This window comes from Gymnodraco acuticeps, unplaced genomic scaffold, assembly GCF_902827175.1.
Source record: "Gymnodraco acuticeps unplaced genomic scaffold, fGymAcu1.1, whole genome shotgun sequence".
Lineage (NCBI taxonomy): Eukaryota > Metazoa > Chordata > Actinopteri > Perciformes > Bathydraconidae > Gymnodraco > Gymnodraco acuticeps.
In genome coordinates, this window is record NW_022989917.1 from 74,283 (window position 1) to 90,280 (window position 15,998).

General features: G+C 42.5%; 1 protein-coding gene across 4 annotated transcripts in view; it reads right to left on the reverse strand.

Moving 5' to 3' along the window:
- The window catches only part of LOC117542249 (protein TASOR-like), a 70,459-nt gene that overhangs the window by 15,470 nt on the left and 38,991 nt on the right, over positions 1–15,998 (reverse strand). For 3 of the 4 annotated variants that reach the window (XM_034209821.1, XM_034209822.1, XM_034209818.1), the window contains exons 15-24: positions 12,875–13,165; positions 12,328–12,514; positions 12,025–12,153; positions 10,891–11,039; positions 9,233–9,410; positions 6,146–6,637; positions 4,624–5,930; positions 4,284–4,406; positions 379–538; positions 87–195 (exon numbers count right to left, since the gene is read on the reverse strand). In XM_034209821.1, coding sequence (XP_034065712.1) covers positions 87–195; positions 379–538; positions 4,284–4,406; positions 4,624–5,930; positions 6,146–6,637; positions 9,233–9,410; positions 10,891–11,039; positions 12,025–12,153; positions 12,328–12,514; positions 12,875–13,165 — 3,125 coding nt within the window. The remainder of the gene's footprint in view (positions 1–86; positions 196–378; positions 539–4,283; positions 4,407–4,623; positions 5,931–6,145; positions 6,638–9,232; positions 9,411–10,890; positions 11,040–12,024; positions 12,154–12,327; positions 12,515–12,874; positions 13,166–15,998) is intronic. The other variant, XM_034209819.1, reaches the window with a different exon arrangement.

Below are 15,998 nucleotides of genomic sequence, written 5' to 3' on the forward strand. Positions count from 1 at the left end.
TTCAGTAATAAATCGTAAAACAGTTGAATCTTGTGTGTGATGTGCTACAGGGTAGGATTGCTACGCAGTGAAGACATAATCAGTACCTGGATTGTTCTTTTAATTTCTTGTGGGTTTTACAGTGAACCTTCAGCCTCCAGACACTCTCTGGAGAACTGTTCTGCTCCAGGAGCATCAGCAGTGCCGTCAGTCGATCTGCAGAACAACATCAGTTACATAAACACAAACAAGTTCTGCATTTGCCTTTTCATTCAAATAAAGCAGAAAAACTATAACCAGAAGGACGATCAAAATAAGTCAAGAAAAAATTATCCGTTACAACCGTCTAAAAATATTATTTGTTGGACAATTTTTTTGGTTTGCCTATCCTTGATTTACCGTGAGTGATGAAGTCTGGATTGAGGATTAACTCGTCGGAAATGATGCATCCTCCAGAAACAAAAAGCTCGTTGTAGCTGTTATTCTTGATGTCATCCAGAGTATCGATCCCCACAAACACCACAGAGTCTAGACGCTTCAGAGACACTAGACCTGGGATCTGTGGAAGTGAAGTAAGAATCATCAGTAAAGTTTATACATTTTCGCGACTTCTGGTTTGAGGTGAGCCGATTAGACGCGTGCTCGACTGGCTCTAACTTTTCCACTCTTATTTACCTTTTAAACCTCGTCTTTTTTCAACATAATTAGTTTGCAACAGTTTTATAAGCCAGTGTTAACTACAAAGACCTCCGGCAATGTCGAAAGGAAAGGGAAAACAAGCTGCAAAGGGTCTCCGTCAGCGTCGACTCCTAGCATAACTTTGGCTGACATTAGCTTGCTGCTGGAGGAACATAGAGCAGCTCTCACGGCTGATTTCAAATCCTCATTTGAGTCTCTGACATCTACATTACATTACATTGCATTTAGCTGACGCTTTTATCCAAAGCGACTTACAATAAGTACATTCGACCAAGAAGATACAAACTTGAAGAAAACAGAATCATATAAGTACATCAGGTTTCATAGAGCCAAACATTTCAAGTGCTACTCAACTGGCTATAGATAAGCCAGTCCATTATTAGTATATAAGTGCTTTGTTAATAATTCTATTGCTCGAAGTGGAGTCGAAAGAGATGAGTTTTCAGTCTGCGCCGGAAGGTGTGTAAGCTTTCTGCTGTCCTGATGTCAATGGGGAGCTCATTCCACCATCTTGGAGCCAGGATAGCAAACCCACGTGTTTTTGCTAATGGGAATTTGGGTCCACCTCGTAGTGCGGGTGCAGCGAGCCGTTTGGCCGATGCAGAGCGGAGTGCACGTGCTGGGGTGTATGGTTTACCCTGGACAGCATACACTCCACTATCAGAGACAGCGTATACATTCTCTGGAAGCTAATGGTACTGAAGTCGACCAACGTCTCCAGCAACTTGAGGGAGAGGGGTCTGCCTGCAGACCTCCACTCTCAGAATAGTTCCGGTGCAGACCTCCACTCTCAGGACAGGAAGTGCACGCTAAGAATTCCAAAAATAAAATCACCACTATCAGTACAGTGCCACTTTCCAAACAGGAAATGCACGCAAATACAAAACAAAATCGGATCGTGACACTTATTATATACATATGTATATATATATATATATATATATAGATATATACGGACACCTTGTATTGTTGTTACCAGCTGGTTGTTACTATCAGTACAGCCGCAGCGCCACTTTCCGAACAGGAAATGCACGCAGCATACAAAATAAAATCGTACTGACACTTATTATCTATATAGATATATATTTATTTATATAAATACGACATCTTGTATTTTAGTTACACCCGCTAGACAACAGTGGAAGGTTCGAGAAACAACCGTGTTTGCCGGGTGCACCGCGGCGGAGGTGGGGAGGTTCCAGCTGGGAACATCCACCCCGCTGCGGGACCCGTGGGACCCCTGGACGGAATCGACCGGCCGGCGCGGAGGCCCTCCGACAGTAGGAGAGGAGAAAAATGCAACAAAAATGGTCAAAATATATGGATGAGTGGGGGGGGGGGGGCTGGACACAGGCCGTGGGGGGGACACCCGAGACCGGGCAATGTCCCTGGTAGAAACCGGGTGAAATAGCCTAAAAAATAATAAAACTGGGGAAAAGTGAAAAAAAGTAAAAAAAATAGGCACTTGTGAGGCGGGCAGAGTCCCCTGTCAACTCCCGTTTTTTTACAAGAACCAGGCTGGGGGGGTCAAAGTGCACGGTGGGCGGACTCATCACCTCCGTGATGAGTCTCCATTGTGATTTGAAAACTTCCATCAAACGAGTCCTTCGGTGGGCGGGAAAAAAAACGCGTCAAAATCGTCACTTCCTGTACTGACAGTGGAGGTGTCCTGAGAGTGGAGGTCTGCACCGGAACTGTCCTGAGAGTGGAGGTCTGCATGCAGGCTCCCATGACTTGAGGACGCATACTCCGCTCTGAAGGGGGAAAACGAGACACTCAAAACTAAGGTAGCAGACTTGGAGGGACGCAGCAGACGCCAAAATCTTCAGATTACTGGCCTACCTGAATCTATCGTAGGTCCCCGCCCGTCTGCCTTCTTCTCTCACCTCCTCATTGATAAGCTGTACAAGCCGGCTCTCCTCTTCCCAGCCAAGTTGCGCATCACCCTGCCTAACGGTGACCGGACATGGCTTATGTCTGCTCCGTCAAGTTTGTTCAGGACTTGAACATAACTCCGTAAGCAAGCTAACTGTCAGATGTAATTTTGTTTGTCCAATGTTTTTTCAGTTAGGTTTTTTATTATATTGTTTAATTTATTATCCTTTGCCTGTGGGCTGCTTCTACACATATTATATTAAACTCTGTCTCACGCCACACCTTTTCTCTCCCTGTTGCTTGTCAGCAGGCGGGGGGTGCCAGGTATGGGGACAGGGACATGCAGGTACACCACCTGCCCAGTACCATTTTATGCTGAGCTCTAACTCCTTAACAGCACCAAGTGGTGCTTTAAGATTTACTAGTTGGAATGTCAGGGGCCTGAATTCTTCTGTGAAGCGTAACAATATGATTAACCATTTAAAAAGTTTAAACACTAAAATGGCCTTTTTGCAAGAAACCCACCTCCAACCATCAGACCATCTTAAACGTTGCAGAGGGTGGGTGGGCCAGCTTTACCATTCTTCTTTTTCGAGCAAGGCCCGAGACGTTGCAATTCTTGTTCATAAATCTGTCCCATTCTCTGTGTCCGATGTTATATCAGACCCAAATGGCCGTTTTATTATCGCAACTAGCAAAATATGTGGCAACAATCTGACGTTGACGAACGTGTATGGCCCGAATTGTGACAACGAGGACTTTTTCAGAAATGTTCTTTTCTCCATTCCTGATATAAATTCCTGTCAGCTCATTCTGGGAGGTGATTTTAACTGTTGTATTGATCCTTCACTTGACCGTTCTTCTAACAAGCCCTCTGCCCCATCCAAATCTTTCAAAGTTATTCAACTCTTCATGGAGCAATACGCAGTCTTAGATGTCTGGCGCTTTTTGAATCCTAGTGCCAAGCAGTTCTCCTTCTTTTCTCCTGTTCATGGTACTTTCTCCCGAATTGATTTCTATCTTATTGATAACAAATTGCTCCCCTCTGTTAGCTCGTGCTCATACAGCCCTATAGTTATATCGGACCACGCAGCTGTCATTGTTGACATCTCTCTTCCCGGCAGGTCCTTGTCACGTTCCCCCTGGCGCTTCAATTCATTACTACTTTCTGACCCGGATTTTATCAAAACTATTAGGAATCGCATTGACCTTTTTATTTCCACTAATGTTAACCCGACTGTATCTGCAGCAACAGTTTGGGAAGCATGCAAGGCCTATCTACGAGGGGAAATAATATCTTATTGCGCATACCAAAGGAAAATCAATACTGAGAAAAGTATCTGCCTCTCCTGGGCTTTATCGGATCTGCAGACAAGATGTGTAGACCCAGTGCAGATCTTCTCAAAGAATTACTGACAAAAAAATGCTGAATTTGACCTTTTGGCCTCAGAAGCGGCAACAAAATCACTTTTAAAAACACGCCATAATTACTACGAATTCGGAGATATATACAATATATATATTGTATTTTATTTATTTTTTATTTCATTATTGTCTAATTGTAACTGATGTATTGTTTATTGGGGTTGTTTTGTTAGTAATCGCAGGGTTAATGTATTGCTGCTGGACAGACTTGTTAAATTGTGATACTTAGGTTACTGATTACATTTTATTTTATAGGAAACTAAAAATGCATTCTGCTACCAAAGTAACCCTCCCTCAGGAGGTACCTTGTGAATGTATCCAGCTATGTCTTGGTTCTGAATGACCACCAGCAATCTGTCTGCAGCATTCTCTTGGTTCAGAAAAGCCATCGGACTCTGCTCCGCGTTCCCCTGCTTCAACAGGTTTGCCTACAACAGAAGAGAACACATACACACTGTATACAGAAAATATAATAATTTAACATCAATAAGGGAGAACCTATATTCCAAGAGCAACTGATAAAACAATAAATAGATGTCAAATAATGTTCATGAATCTCTGCCATTGATTTCCAGTGTGAACCGAACCCCTCAATCGGGTATCAGCTGCTTAATCACATTTTAAGTGTGCAGCCCATGAGCTTACCTTGACCTCTTGATGGACCTGGTCCCCCGGCTCCATGCTGTGGAGGTAGAACTGCAGGGTGTTTCTCTTCACTTCTTTGATGATCTTCACCAGACTGTTAAAAACTTCCGGCTGCAGCTGGCTGATCAGGGAGCTCAGTGCTGAGGCCGGGGGGGTGGGGGTGGGCCCGGGGACGGAGGCAGAGACTGGCTCAGAGACACAGCTGAACCCTGGCAAACTCCCCTCATACTTTGTACCTGCAAGACTACTCCCCCCCATCTCAACACTACAGTGCTCAGTCCAGTCCTCTTTTGTTTGTCTGATGTTATGAGTTCTATTGATCTCTAAACTGTGACTCTGCTGTTTCCAGTGGGAGTGTGGGGGCTTGTTAGGAGCAGGAATGAGGACAGAAGTGTTAGCCAACTTGTAGGCAGAATCCGACGGAGCGGTAGTAACAGATAAAGAGACGTGAGACGACAACATGGGACTGATGTTGCCTGTAGCATCGGGAACATGCTTAGGGATTGTGTGCTGCTGCCACGGATCACTTCCTCTGGAGAGTGCAGGGTTGGTACTGACGTCAGCGGCTGTCAGTTCACCAAAGATACCGTCATCTTCTCCACTCGTTGGAGCTTTAGATGCTCTGATGCTGGACACAAACTCACTAATTCTGCTTGCTAGTGCGTCATCCACATTAGTCCTGCTGCTGCCAGGTTTGTGGCTCGGGCAGGTGTCTTCAAATATTCTGTTGAAGTCGTGCGTTAGTGGGACCACGGGGTCATGTACTGGGGAGCAGGGGTTGTAGAAAGAAACATAGTGTGATAACTGAGACATTGAGGCGTGTGGGAGTGTGTGATGAGGTGCGGAGGTTTCTGTGTTGGAGGTGGAATGTGGGAATTGTGGGAAGCTGTAATGAATGCTCTGCTTCTGCAGGAGGAGCTGTACATCAGAGGAGAAGTTGCCCAGGTGTTTGTCAACGACGCTGTCAAGACAAGTAGGAGGTACGGCGACGGGTGGAGAAAACAAAGGGCCACCTACAAGGTCCTTCACTTCCCCCACTTCCACTTCCACATCCATAAATTCCACCTCCTCCTCCTGGTCTTCTTTCACTCGCTTCTTGAGAATATTAACTATTTCCACCTCCTCTGAAACGTCTGCCTGTACTTCCTTCACTACCCCTTCTCCATCCGGCTGAGTTGGGGGTGGTGACGGGCTCCTCCTCCTCTCTGGCGCTGGAGGTACAGATGGCTGGATGGATGTAGAAATAAATGGCTCTTCATTCTTCTTTTCCTTTCCCTGAGGTGTCTTTTCTCTGTCCTTATACGGCCCTGCAGGAGGCAGAATACACAACAGAGGCATACTGAGTAAAGAAAGTATATAACACATTCATTTAAGTAGGTGGAATGGATGAGGGGGGAGTCGGAGAGAAACTCCCTCTGGAGGAAATGTTAGGATTTTAGCAACAAATGTTGAAATATTTCATATGGCCAATATCAACCAAATCCAGTCAAACAGATTAAAACTTGAGCATGTGTGAAGTTACCTGCAGATTCCCTGGAGGGGGGGTGGACGACCGGCTCCACGTTAGCACATCTGTGGTTGCTGTTAAACTGGCTGAGGTCATTAGGCTCCGCTGAGGGGAGGGGGGGGCGGCCAAGGAGACGAGGGTCCAGACGTTGTGTAGGTCTGCATTGTGGAGAGGGGCATTTTGGGGGAGAGGGGGGAGGGCTGGGCTCCGGGGACGGGCATTGAGACGGGGAGGTGGGCGGACTGGGCTCTGGAGACGGGCACTGGGAGGGGGAAGGGGGGGGGCTGGGGTCTGGTGACGGGCACAGGGAGATGGAGTGAGGAGGGCTGGGCTCGGGGGATGCGCATCGGAGGGGGGAGGGAGGAGTGCTTTGCCTGGGAGACGGGGAGGGGCTCTGCCCGGGGGGTTTGCTGGTTGTGGTGATCGTCGTTGCCGTGGTGAGGTGATGGAAGCGAGGGTCCTGAGGGAGTTTTCTGTCTCTGTGGGTGTACCGTGAATAACTTAGCCCTGCAGAGAGAGCAGAGTTTACATGAGATTTGTAATGCTGATCACTGCTAGGCAAAATGTTATTTTTTTTTTAATATATATATATATATATATATATTAGGGCTGTCAGTCGATTAAAATATTTAATCGCATGATTGTCCATAGTTAATCGCAAATTAATCGCACATTTTTTATCTGTTCTAAATGTACCTTCGAGGAATATTTTTCAAGTTTTTAATACTCTTATCAACATATGAGTGGACAAATATGCTTTATGCTAATGTTTATTATCATTTGAACAATGAAAATATTCTCATGAATATTAAACACAACAACCTCTGAACATTAAAAATATTCGCCTCAATTCAACCTGAAACCTCTCTCATACAATAATACAATACAAATGGTGTGTGTGTGTGTGTGTGTGTGTGTGTGTGTGTGTGTGTGTGTGTGTGTGTGTGTGTGTGCGTGTGTGTGTGCGTGTGATGGATCGTTGGAGCTATGTGCAACTCAAGGCATATGCTCGAACGGGAGCTGCCTGGACGCTGCAATCATGTTGCGCGCACTATCCGTGCTGAGTGTGCTGACTTTTCGTACAATGTCCCACTGTCTGGCTTCCTGCATAAAGTCAAGTGCTCGGCGCAGTTGTGGCGAAATGTCGCTCCTCTGTTTTCATTTAAACAGCTCCATATCCGTTAGCGCAGCTAGCTAGCACCAGATGCTAACAACAACAATGCACGTAAGGTCTCTCTCTCGCTCGTTCGGGCCACACATACACACACCCTCCCGGTCCTCCCAATAGCCAGTCGGTGCCTGCCGGTGAGCGTGGAAGTGTGGTCTGCCACAAGCGGGCGGCAGGAGCGGGGCTGTCAAAAAATACACATGCGTTAATCGCGTTAAAATAATTAGTGGCGTTACATTTTTGTTGCGTTAACGCGTTATTAACGCGTTAACTTGACAGCCCTAATATATATATATATATATATATATGATATATAAATCCAATCCAATTAAACATGTTAAGGATGAAGTTGGAGTTTGTGAGATTTGGTGTACTTTGGGGCAGGCTACATTTATAAAGTTTCTCCCTTTTTCATTTTTTTTTCTCATTTTCCTTATTTTACATGGTCATTTTCAACTATTATTGCAAATATGACATATTGGGATATGTAAACAAACTAGAAAATGCATTTCCTGCAGAAAATGCGTGCGAATGATGTAAACTGAACATTTGTTGCTGAATTTTGCTGAAAATGCAGAAAAAGCAGAATATTTTATTAGCTGAATGGTAGCTGCTTTTAGCTACAAAAACTAAGTAAGTGTGTTGCCGAACTCTGCGGAGAAATGCAGAAAAGTGAAATGATTTGAATCAAATTGTAACAGCTCAAATGCATTGCAATGACTTTGTTGAAAACTTGAACGTGAAATGTTAAACTGGAAGAGTAGGAAAAATAGTGAAGAAGCTTAATATTTTAAAAGGTATAAACAACAAAATGTATAGCCTTGATGTCCTGAAATAGCTGAATAATGTAATAGTTGAATGGTTTCTGTAGCTGAAAATAGGCTGGAGTTAAATATCAGATGTAAGTAGTAGTGAATTAATTTGTATTAAGAGAAAAGAAAGTAAAAAGGCTTTGAAAAGCAGCAGAATATTTTAAATGCAAACTTTTGAACTAACTTGATGGCGAATGATCTGTCGCCATGGCAACGGCATATGATGACACCCCATACTACGCTTAGATGCGTTGATGGCTGCATCGTTACCAAACCTGTGAAGTTCTGGGCCGTTTGGAGCATTTTCACTGAAGTTATGAGAAAACCGTGTTTCATGGCGAGCATTGTGTTGCCATGGCAACGGCATTTGAAGAAATCTCAAAACTGTCACGTAGATGTCTTCACGGCTGGACTGTTAGCACACATGTGAAGTTTGAGCACTTTTTCATAGGAGTTATAGCAATATCGTGTTTTATGGCGAGGGATGGGAACAGCTTTTGAGGAAAACTCACTATTGGCACATAGACATTTTGAGGGCTGGACCATTAACCATTATCTGAAGTCTGGTGCTGTTTTGACCCTTTTCATAGGCGTTAGGACAACATTGTGTTTTTTGGCGAGGGATGCGTTTCCATGGAAACGGCATATGGTGAGATGTCAGATTTGAGGTAGAGCTGTGCACAGCATTCGCACTAAATATTCCTTTTAGATGTTCCAAATGAAGTCTTATTCTGAAAGTAGTAGTGTATGATTAAAACAAATAGAACGCCAACATTAGCCCTTATTTGGGTTATAGGATAATTATTCAAGCATGTATACCAGCATATTTGGAATATGCGTCTACATTTTGTCTATACCGCAGTTTGCAACACACACAGTTTTGTGCATTGAACACAAACTAACTAGTGTTCAACACTAGCGTACAGCATGCATGCAGAAAAGAAAACATTTCTAGTCAGAAAGACTTAAATATCACCAGGTTTATGGATTTGCACAAATATTACAACGCAAACTTTTTTGAGAAGGTAGTTGGGGAAAGAATGAAGGAGGATGTGTAAACGGGAATATAAGAGAAGTCATTATCCATGTTAACAGGTAAATAGCCTTGGCAGGCAGACAGACCTGTAATAGGGATGAGAACCCACGGGATCTTGTCCTGTTCCTCCTCTTCCTCTTCATATCCCCCTGCCCTCTTCCCGAGCCCCCCTCCTCTTCCTGCTGCTCCATGGTGATTCCCCTCCCCGCTGTGGGAGCCGGGACTGAATCCCTCCGAACTACTGATGCTGACGATTGTCTGCTCCTTCACACACACACACAGAAACAAAAATGCGCATTAACCTTACTTGCTCCTTTTTAATTTACTTAACTTTTGATCTACTATTGAAGATAGTGTAGAACAATTAATAGGTAAAAATTGCCTGAATAAGTTCAATTGGAGTTTAAAAACATCAATAATATCAATTAAAATACAATTCAGCCGTTTCTATTGAAATGCCATATAAACTCTAGAGAAAGAGTTGCCTGTAAAACATGCATGTATACTGTAACAAACTGTGCCTTGTTATAATTAATTTACACATTCATTTTTTTATGTACAATTTTTGTCATTGAGGTTCTTCTTAAAATGTGTGACATGGGCATATGTTCAAAAATCTTTGTTTTAAAGATTGATGAAGCCTAATGGTTTTTGAATTGTATGTATTCATTTATTTTATACACAGAATGAGGATTGTGCTTTATCTACTATATTGAGAGTAGATGAAGGAATCATTTCACCACTGCTGTGGTATTTATGAGCATTATGTATAGCTTATGTATTATGATAACCTTTTTAAATAATCCTTAAATATCATTTTGGTGCCAACATCATTTACCTTTCGTTAAAAAAAAGGTGTTTGAAAGAGGTATTTCTATGTAAGAATGACAACATATTAAAGGTCCCATGTCATGCTTTTCCAGTTATTACCGTTCCCCTTGTGTGTTATGAAGGTTTTTATGCATGTAAATGGTGTGCAGAGTCAAAACCCTCAAAGTATACCCTGTAGCAAGTAAAACTCTAACACAGAAAATACCTCCCCAAAACGCCTCGTTAGGAGATACGTCATTGTCCATTTGATTCTTCCGGGTACGCATGATGTCATCCGTACCCGGAACGAAATGGACCAATCCGTGGAGCCGTTACGTTACGTCCGCGGAGCCGTTACGTTAAGCCCCCGCTGATTGGTCCAAATTGACCAATCCACGGACTTCCTCACACACTCGGTGCAGGCAGCTCTGCTGATTTCTCCTCCCCGGCTGCAGGCTGATGACAGACAGTTGGGATTCTCTCTGCAGACCCATTCTCACAGCGTTTATCAACCTTTTTCTTACTCAATATCAAGCCACACTTATTGTTTTTACTTCGGCTGTGACTTTGTGTGTGCTCAGGATGAGTTTGGCTGTGTTTCGCTGTGTATCGCTAAACAAGGAAATCACACCTCCACGGAGCTCAGCGCGATTCACAACGTCCCGACCAATCAGAGCACACTGGGCTCACAGGGAGGGGGGGGCAAGAGCTGCAACGAGCCGTTTAGTGGAGAAAGTGAATACTGCTGAATACACATACTTTACAGAGATGCTGTATGCGAAACCAATGTGAGTTTGGAAAATTGCGCAGTATAAATCTATTCTAGTAGACCTCAACAATGGAATTATGATCAGTGGAAATGGCCATGACATGGGACCTTTAAAATCTATATGTGGCTTCTTTTTTTGAAAAACAGTAATCTTTAAACTGTTACCTCCAGCTCCTCCTGATCCCTCAGGTCGATGTCACAGTTGGTGGGCAGACCCAGTTTGGTGGCCAGCCTATCAAAGGGCCAGGATGTCTTCTGCACCACCTCTTGTACTTCACTCTGATTGGATGTTCCTCTTGCTGCCTGTGTGAGGCCTGTATGTTGGAAAGGATCAATCATTTAAAAAAAGTATTGAATTTCATCAGGAGTTTTCAAAATGTTGTTAGCGTAACATTATGCACTGATTGCAATTTCTTTGGCCAATTCCGATTTTAGTTTTTCAATGCAACTGTACTTTAAGAGGAGAATCTGAGAAAAGATTAATCTATAATGTCTTTGTAGGCCTATTATAGGGAGTTCATTATTTATTTTCCATGTAAAACTACATATTTCGCCAATCATTTATTCAATCAAAACTATATATTTACAAGAAAGCTAAGGTGTGTGGAATATATTATCTATAAATATATGAACTATATTAATCTAACTGTATTATATTCACTCGCCAGAGAGAAGATATCCTGCAATTACTAAGAGCCACAAGCTTAGCAATGAATTACAACATCATTGTCTGAATAAGTTATTAAAATATTGATAACTGTTATTCAGAAAGAAAAAAATGGGCTGAAGACGTTTATAAAAGGTTACACATTTAAATGAGGAAGTCTCAAACTTCGCAACACTAAGTGTGTGTCAGCGTGCCAATAGTGGGTTAATGTGTGTGCGTTTGGTTATTTAGGACGGGAAACTTCATACATGTCATATCATATCAGCATGAGCACGAGTCCATCCTATGCCAGATTTAACCACTGTACAAGCTAATATTCTTCTGCAGTCCTTGATTGGTTGACGGCCATAAAAAGAAAACACAAAGCTTAGTGAAGAGCATGCGTTTAAATTTGAGCGGCAGAGATTTTGTAAAATCTGATGTGGTCATGGGAAATCAAGCTGAACGTTTATTGATTAATCTATAATCATAAACATGTATGCTAACTCGTGTTTAGATGCAACTTGAACAACTTAAGGAAACGGTCAAATAAATGTATAAGGATAAAAAAGAAAAGGATATAAATAAAATATGATATGCTGGAAAAAGTTGTAATGTATATGTAGAAGAAGAAAGTCCCAGAATCCAGTCACCTTTTAACAGAGAGAGTAGTCTAGTAGCTAATTCAGATCCATCTTCCCTCAGATCCACGTCCATCAAACCAACCGAACCAATCAGAGAACCAAGAGAGCCAGGGGGAGCGGGAATATGGCTTCCCTCAACTAGGAGCCCAGAGTGGGGAGGAAACATTAAACACAGTAAGCAGTAAGACATTTGCGGAAAGCAGAAATTCATAGAACGCATAAAGAACAGTGAATACTATGTCCTGTCAAGTAGTTAGATGTTCCCTCAGGATAATAAAAAGCTAGTTTTAAAGAAACCTCCTGTCTCCTCACCGGGAAACTTGCTGTGTCTTCCGGGTTCCTGTGATGCCTTCAGGAACTTTAGTGTCCTCTCTGCCGTCTCCTGTTCCATTTTCCTCTTCCTCCCGTGTACCTTCACGCCTCCTTCTCCTCCCTCCTTTCTCACCACAGTCTCTGCTTTTCTCTTGCAGGTCAGAACCAGGTCGACCAGCTGCTGCATCTGAGTGGCAAAGAAATCACGTGTTCAGTTCAATACTATAAAGGCCAACATGACACAAATAAATATATAACAATAGAATTAAGGGTTTCTAATTAGTGTCTATTATGTCATACTAACAACATATTAGTAAAGAATTGTCAACAAATGAATTCAAAAGCACGGACAAAAAGGTACTAAATGTTCACTATTTGTGTGAAAATATATTAAATATAAATGGTATGGTTAAAAAAGGGAAAACAAATTATATAAAAAGGTTCAGGCAACACAGGTGGGAGAGTAGTTAGTGTATATGGTCTTATACGGTACTGAGTCTGGCTCTGTGCAGGTGTCTTTTGTTTTAGACCAAATGTCAGTTTTCACCTTCTGAGTGTTGGTCTGTCCCTCTCGAGAGTTGCTGGTCGCCTCCTTCCCCATCACCTCTCTGTGGCCTCCTAGGCTCCTCCTGAGATTGGCCTCCTGAGACTCCTCGGGGCCGCAGTGCGCCTCCACCATCTGTTTAGCCCGGGCCACAGACAGCAGGTGCAGGGCGGGGGTGTACAGGTAGGAGCGCAGGTAGCCCTCCATGTTCACCCGGTGTTGTTTGGGAGCAGGAAACAGCTTCATGCACTCATCCAGTTTGGAGTCGTACTCGCCCATCGGGTACTGTCGAACCTGGAGGGCAAAGAGAGAAATATGTGCTTTATTTGAAGGGAAAATAAGATAAAGTATTTACTTAAGGCGAGACACGGCAGGCAAAAACATCGTTTTTCAAGTACTGGTCAATTTTGAGCTATTTTGATTCTATAACATGTTTTCTTTCAGGCTTTTGGAAGGAAAACGTACAAAATACACATTTAAGTATTTATTTTACTATAGTTTGTCTATTTGCGTCTGTAGATTTCTCCTAAATTCACCAAAAGTTAGCATTCTAACGTAACATAAAGTACCGCGACCGCTGTGTGCACCATGTCAACAGAGGTATCGCTGGAAAGCTCCGTCTCTCCTGCACAATCTCATCAGATCCAAATATGGTCATTTCCTTTGTATCAGCAACCAATCGTGAAAGCACAAAGGGGTCTTAAACCAAGAAACGAAATCTCATTGGCTGGTGTCAATTTCAGACAACGTGATTCGTTCAGATGTGTCACGTGGTGTGCTAAAACACTTCCTGGTTAGCTTTCCGCTAGAAATTGAAATCTCAAAATGGCAAAAGAACAGCGAAAAAAACGTTCACAGAGAAGACGACAACAAGTGTCACTTGCACGAAGCAAGGTTATACATACAAAAAACAAATGACCCCGAACATGAAATACCTTCACGGAGTGCGTCGATGCGCAAGCTGTCATCCAAAGAACAGGAGGGTTTAGCTTACGCCTCACTGCAATCTTTAAAGGTCGTTTTCTCAAAATGAGTTTTTTCTCCTACTCTGAGTTCGAAATGTCAACTTCAGTAGCACGTATATACACCAAACCTTCCAGTTATATTCCTATCAATATTATGAAGGCTTTTACAGAAGGGTTTGTTCATATATAATTCATAGCCTGAATTATACAACATTGTATACCTAAAAACATGGCGAAAATTGATATTTTAGGGCTGTTGACAATATTTTCTGATTTATGGAGTGATAAAAAGAGATATCCAATATCCCTTCTGTAAAAGCCTTAGATGCTAATATGACTACAAAATGAAACAAGAATTTTGAACCTGGCTTTATCCAAAGTTCAGATTTCGATTCCTGAAATGTGTTAATGTGCATATTTAATGAGATAATGGATAATTTGCATATTTAAACATGCTATTTCAGAAAACTTGTAATACAAAACAAAATTGCCTTATTGTAAGTAATTAACTGGAGAAATTTCTAGCTGATAAAGTTAAGTTAAAAAAAATTACCCTATTCACCTGGGGTGTCTCGCCTTAAATAACTAATGATACCTGTGTATTTCTGTAAAAAAACATTTTCGACAGGAGGGTAATACGTTTTTTTGTCTATTAGGAGAAGAGGGAGTGAAACCAGTTATGTAATGTTCACATATCTCTGTGAGCCGGAGAAGGAGAATATGGTGATAACTAGGGATGCACCGAATATTCGGCCACCGAAAATTATCGGCCGAAAATGGTTAAAAAGGCCCTTTCCGTCGAAAGGGTTTTAGCACCGAAAAAATATCACCGAATGTCAGAACAGGCTTACGTTGGTAACCTAACGTGTTGTTGTGATGACGTAATAAAGACGCGGCGACCATGCTCGCGGCTGGCTCACAGGGGGGGGGGGAACATTGACCTTTGTCATCGAGATTGCCCTGAGCCTTTAACAAATCGTATTAAATAATCTGATGACAGACTGTAAACAGAATAGCTGAAATTTTAACAAAATAAATAACTCAGTTATCTCTAATCATTAACCCATGTTTGTATCATGTAGTTAACTCCGTGTGTTGCTGCTAGCATACATAACACCTGACGTGGAAACGTTACTCGTGGATGGGGCTACAGAGCTGCTAGAAAGACGGTCGAACCCGGTACATTCCTCCGTCTGCATGCGGTGCACTTTTGCTAAATGTTTAGACAAATTGCTCGTGCTTACATGCTAAACTCTTATTGCACTTATGGTAACAAGTATTCTCCACATCGAGACGGGTAAAGTTTAACCACACCTCAGAGCGCGTTCTCTCCGCCATCTCCGCAGTGTGCTCCGCTGCATGTAGCAGCTGCGTGTGTGTAAACTGCCCCGCCCCCTCGCACACAGACGGGGAGAGAGATCTCGTCTGATCGAAAATACATCATAGACGCATTTGTTGTCTTTGCATATTAGAAACGAGTTGGCGACACTAAGACTGCGATATAATGTTTTTTAGCAATAATACATGACATATATAAATGTACTGTATGCATTCAAAAGTGCTGAATAAATGTTTTATGGACCCATAATAGTGATTATTATTTAAGTTAAGTTTTGCCATAATCATGTCTATTTCCATAATCAGGTAGCTGAACAACATTGGTAAAAAATGTATACATTATATATATATATTTCTATTAGGGCCGGGACTCGATTAAAAAAATTAATCTAATTAATTAGAGGCTTTGTAATTAATTAATCGAAATGAATCGCATTTTTAATCGCATATACATATTTGACCTAAGAACAGTGAGAAGCAATTTTTTTTTCACATGAATTTTAGTATACCATTAGGCGCATTCACACCGCAGTACTTTTCCCACAAAGGTTCATGAGAACTCTTTGAACCTGGGGGTGGATTAGGCCAATGAAGCCGCTGACGTCACTTCTTCTTCTTCTGCTTTGGGTTTACTGGCAGGCCGCAAACCACTTCACGGCGTATACTGCCGCCCAAAGTCCCCGGCCGGAAGTCCCCGGAGTTGGGGACTGGCTTCAGTAGAAGCTGCTGGGAGTCCCAGCAGCCTTCCGAGTAAATCGCCAGAACGCCGACACCTCCTCATCTCCACCGCTCCCATGTTTTATTTTGTGTTGCCATAAGTTAGT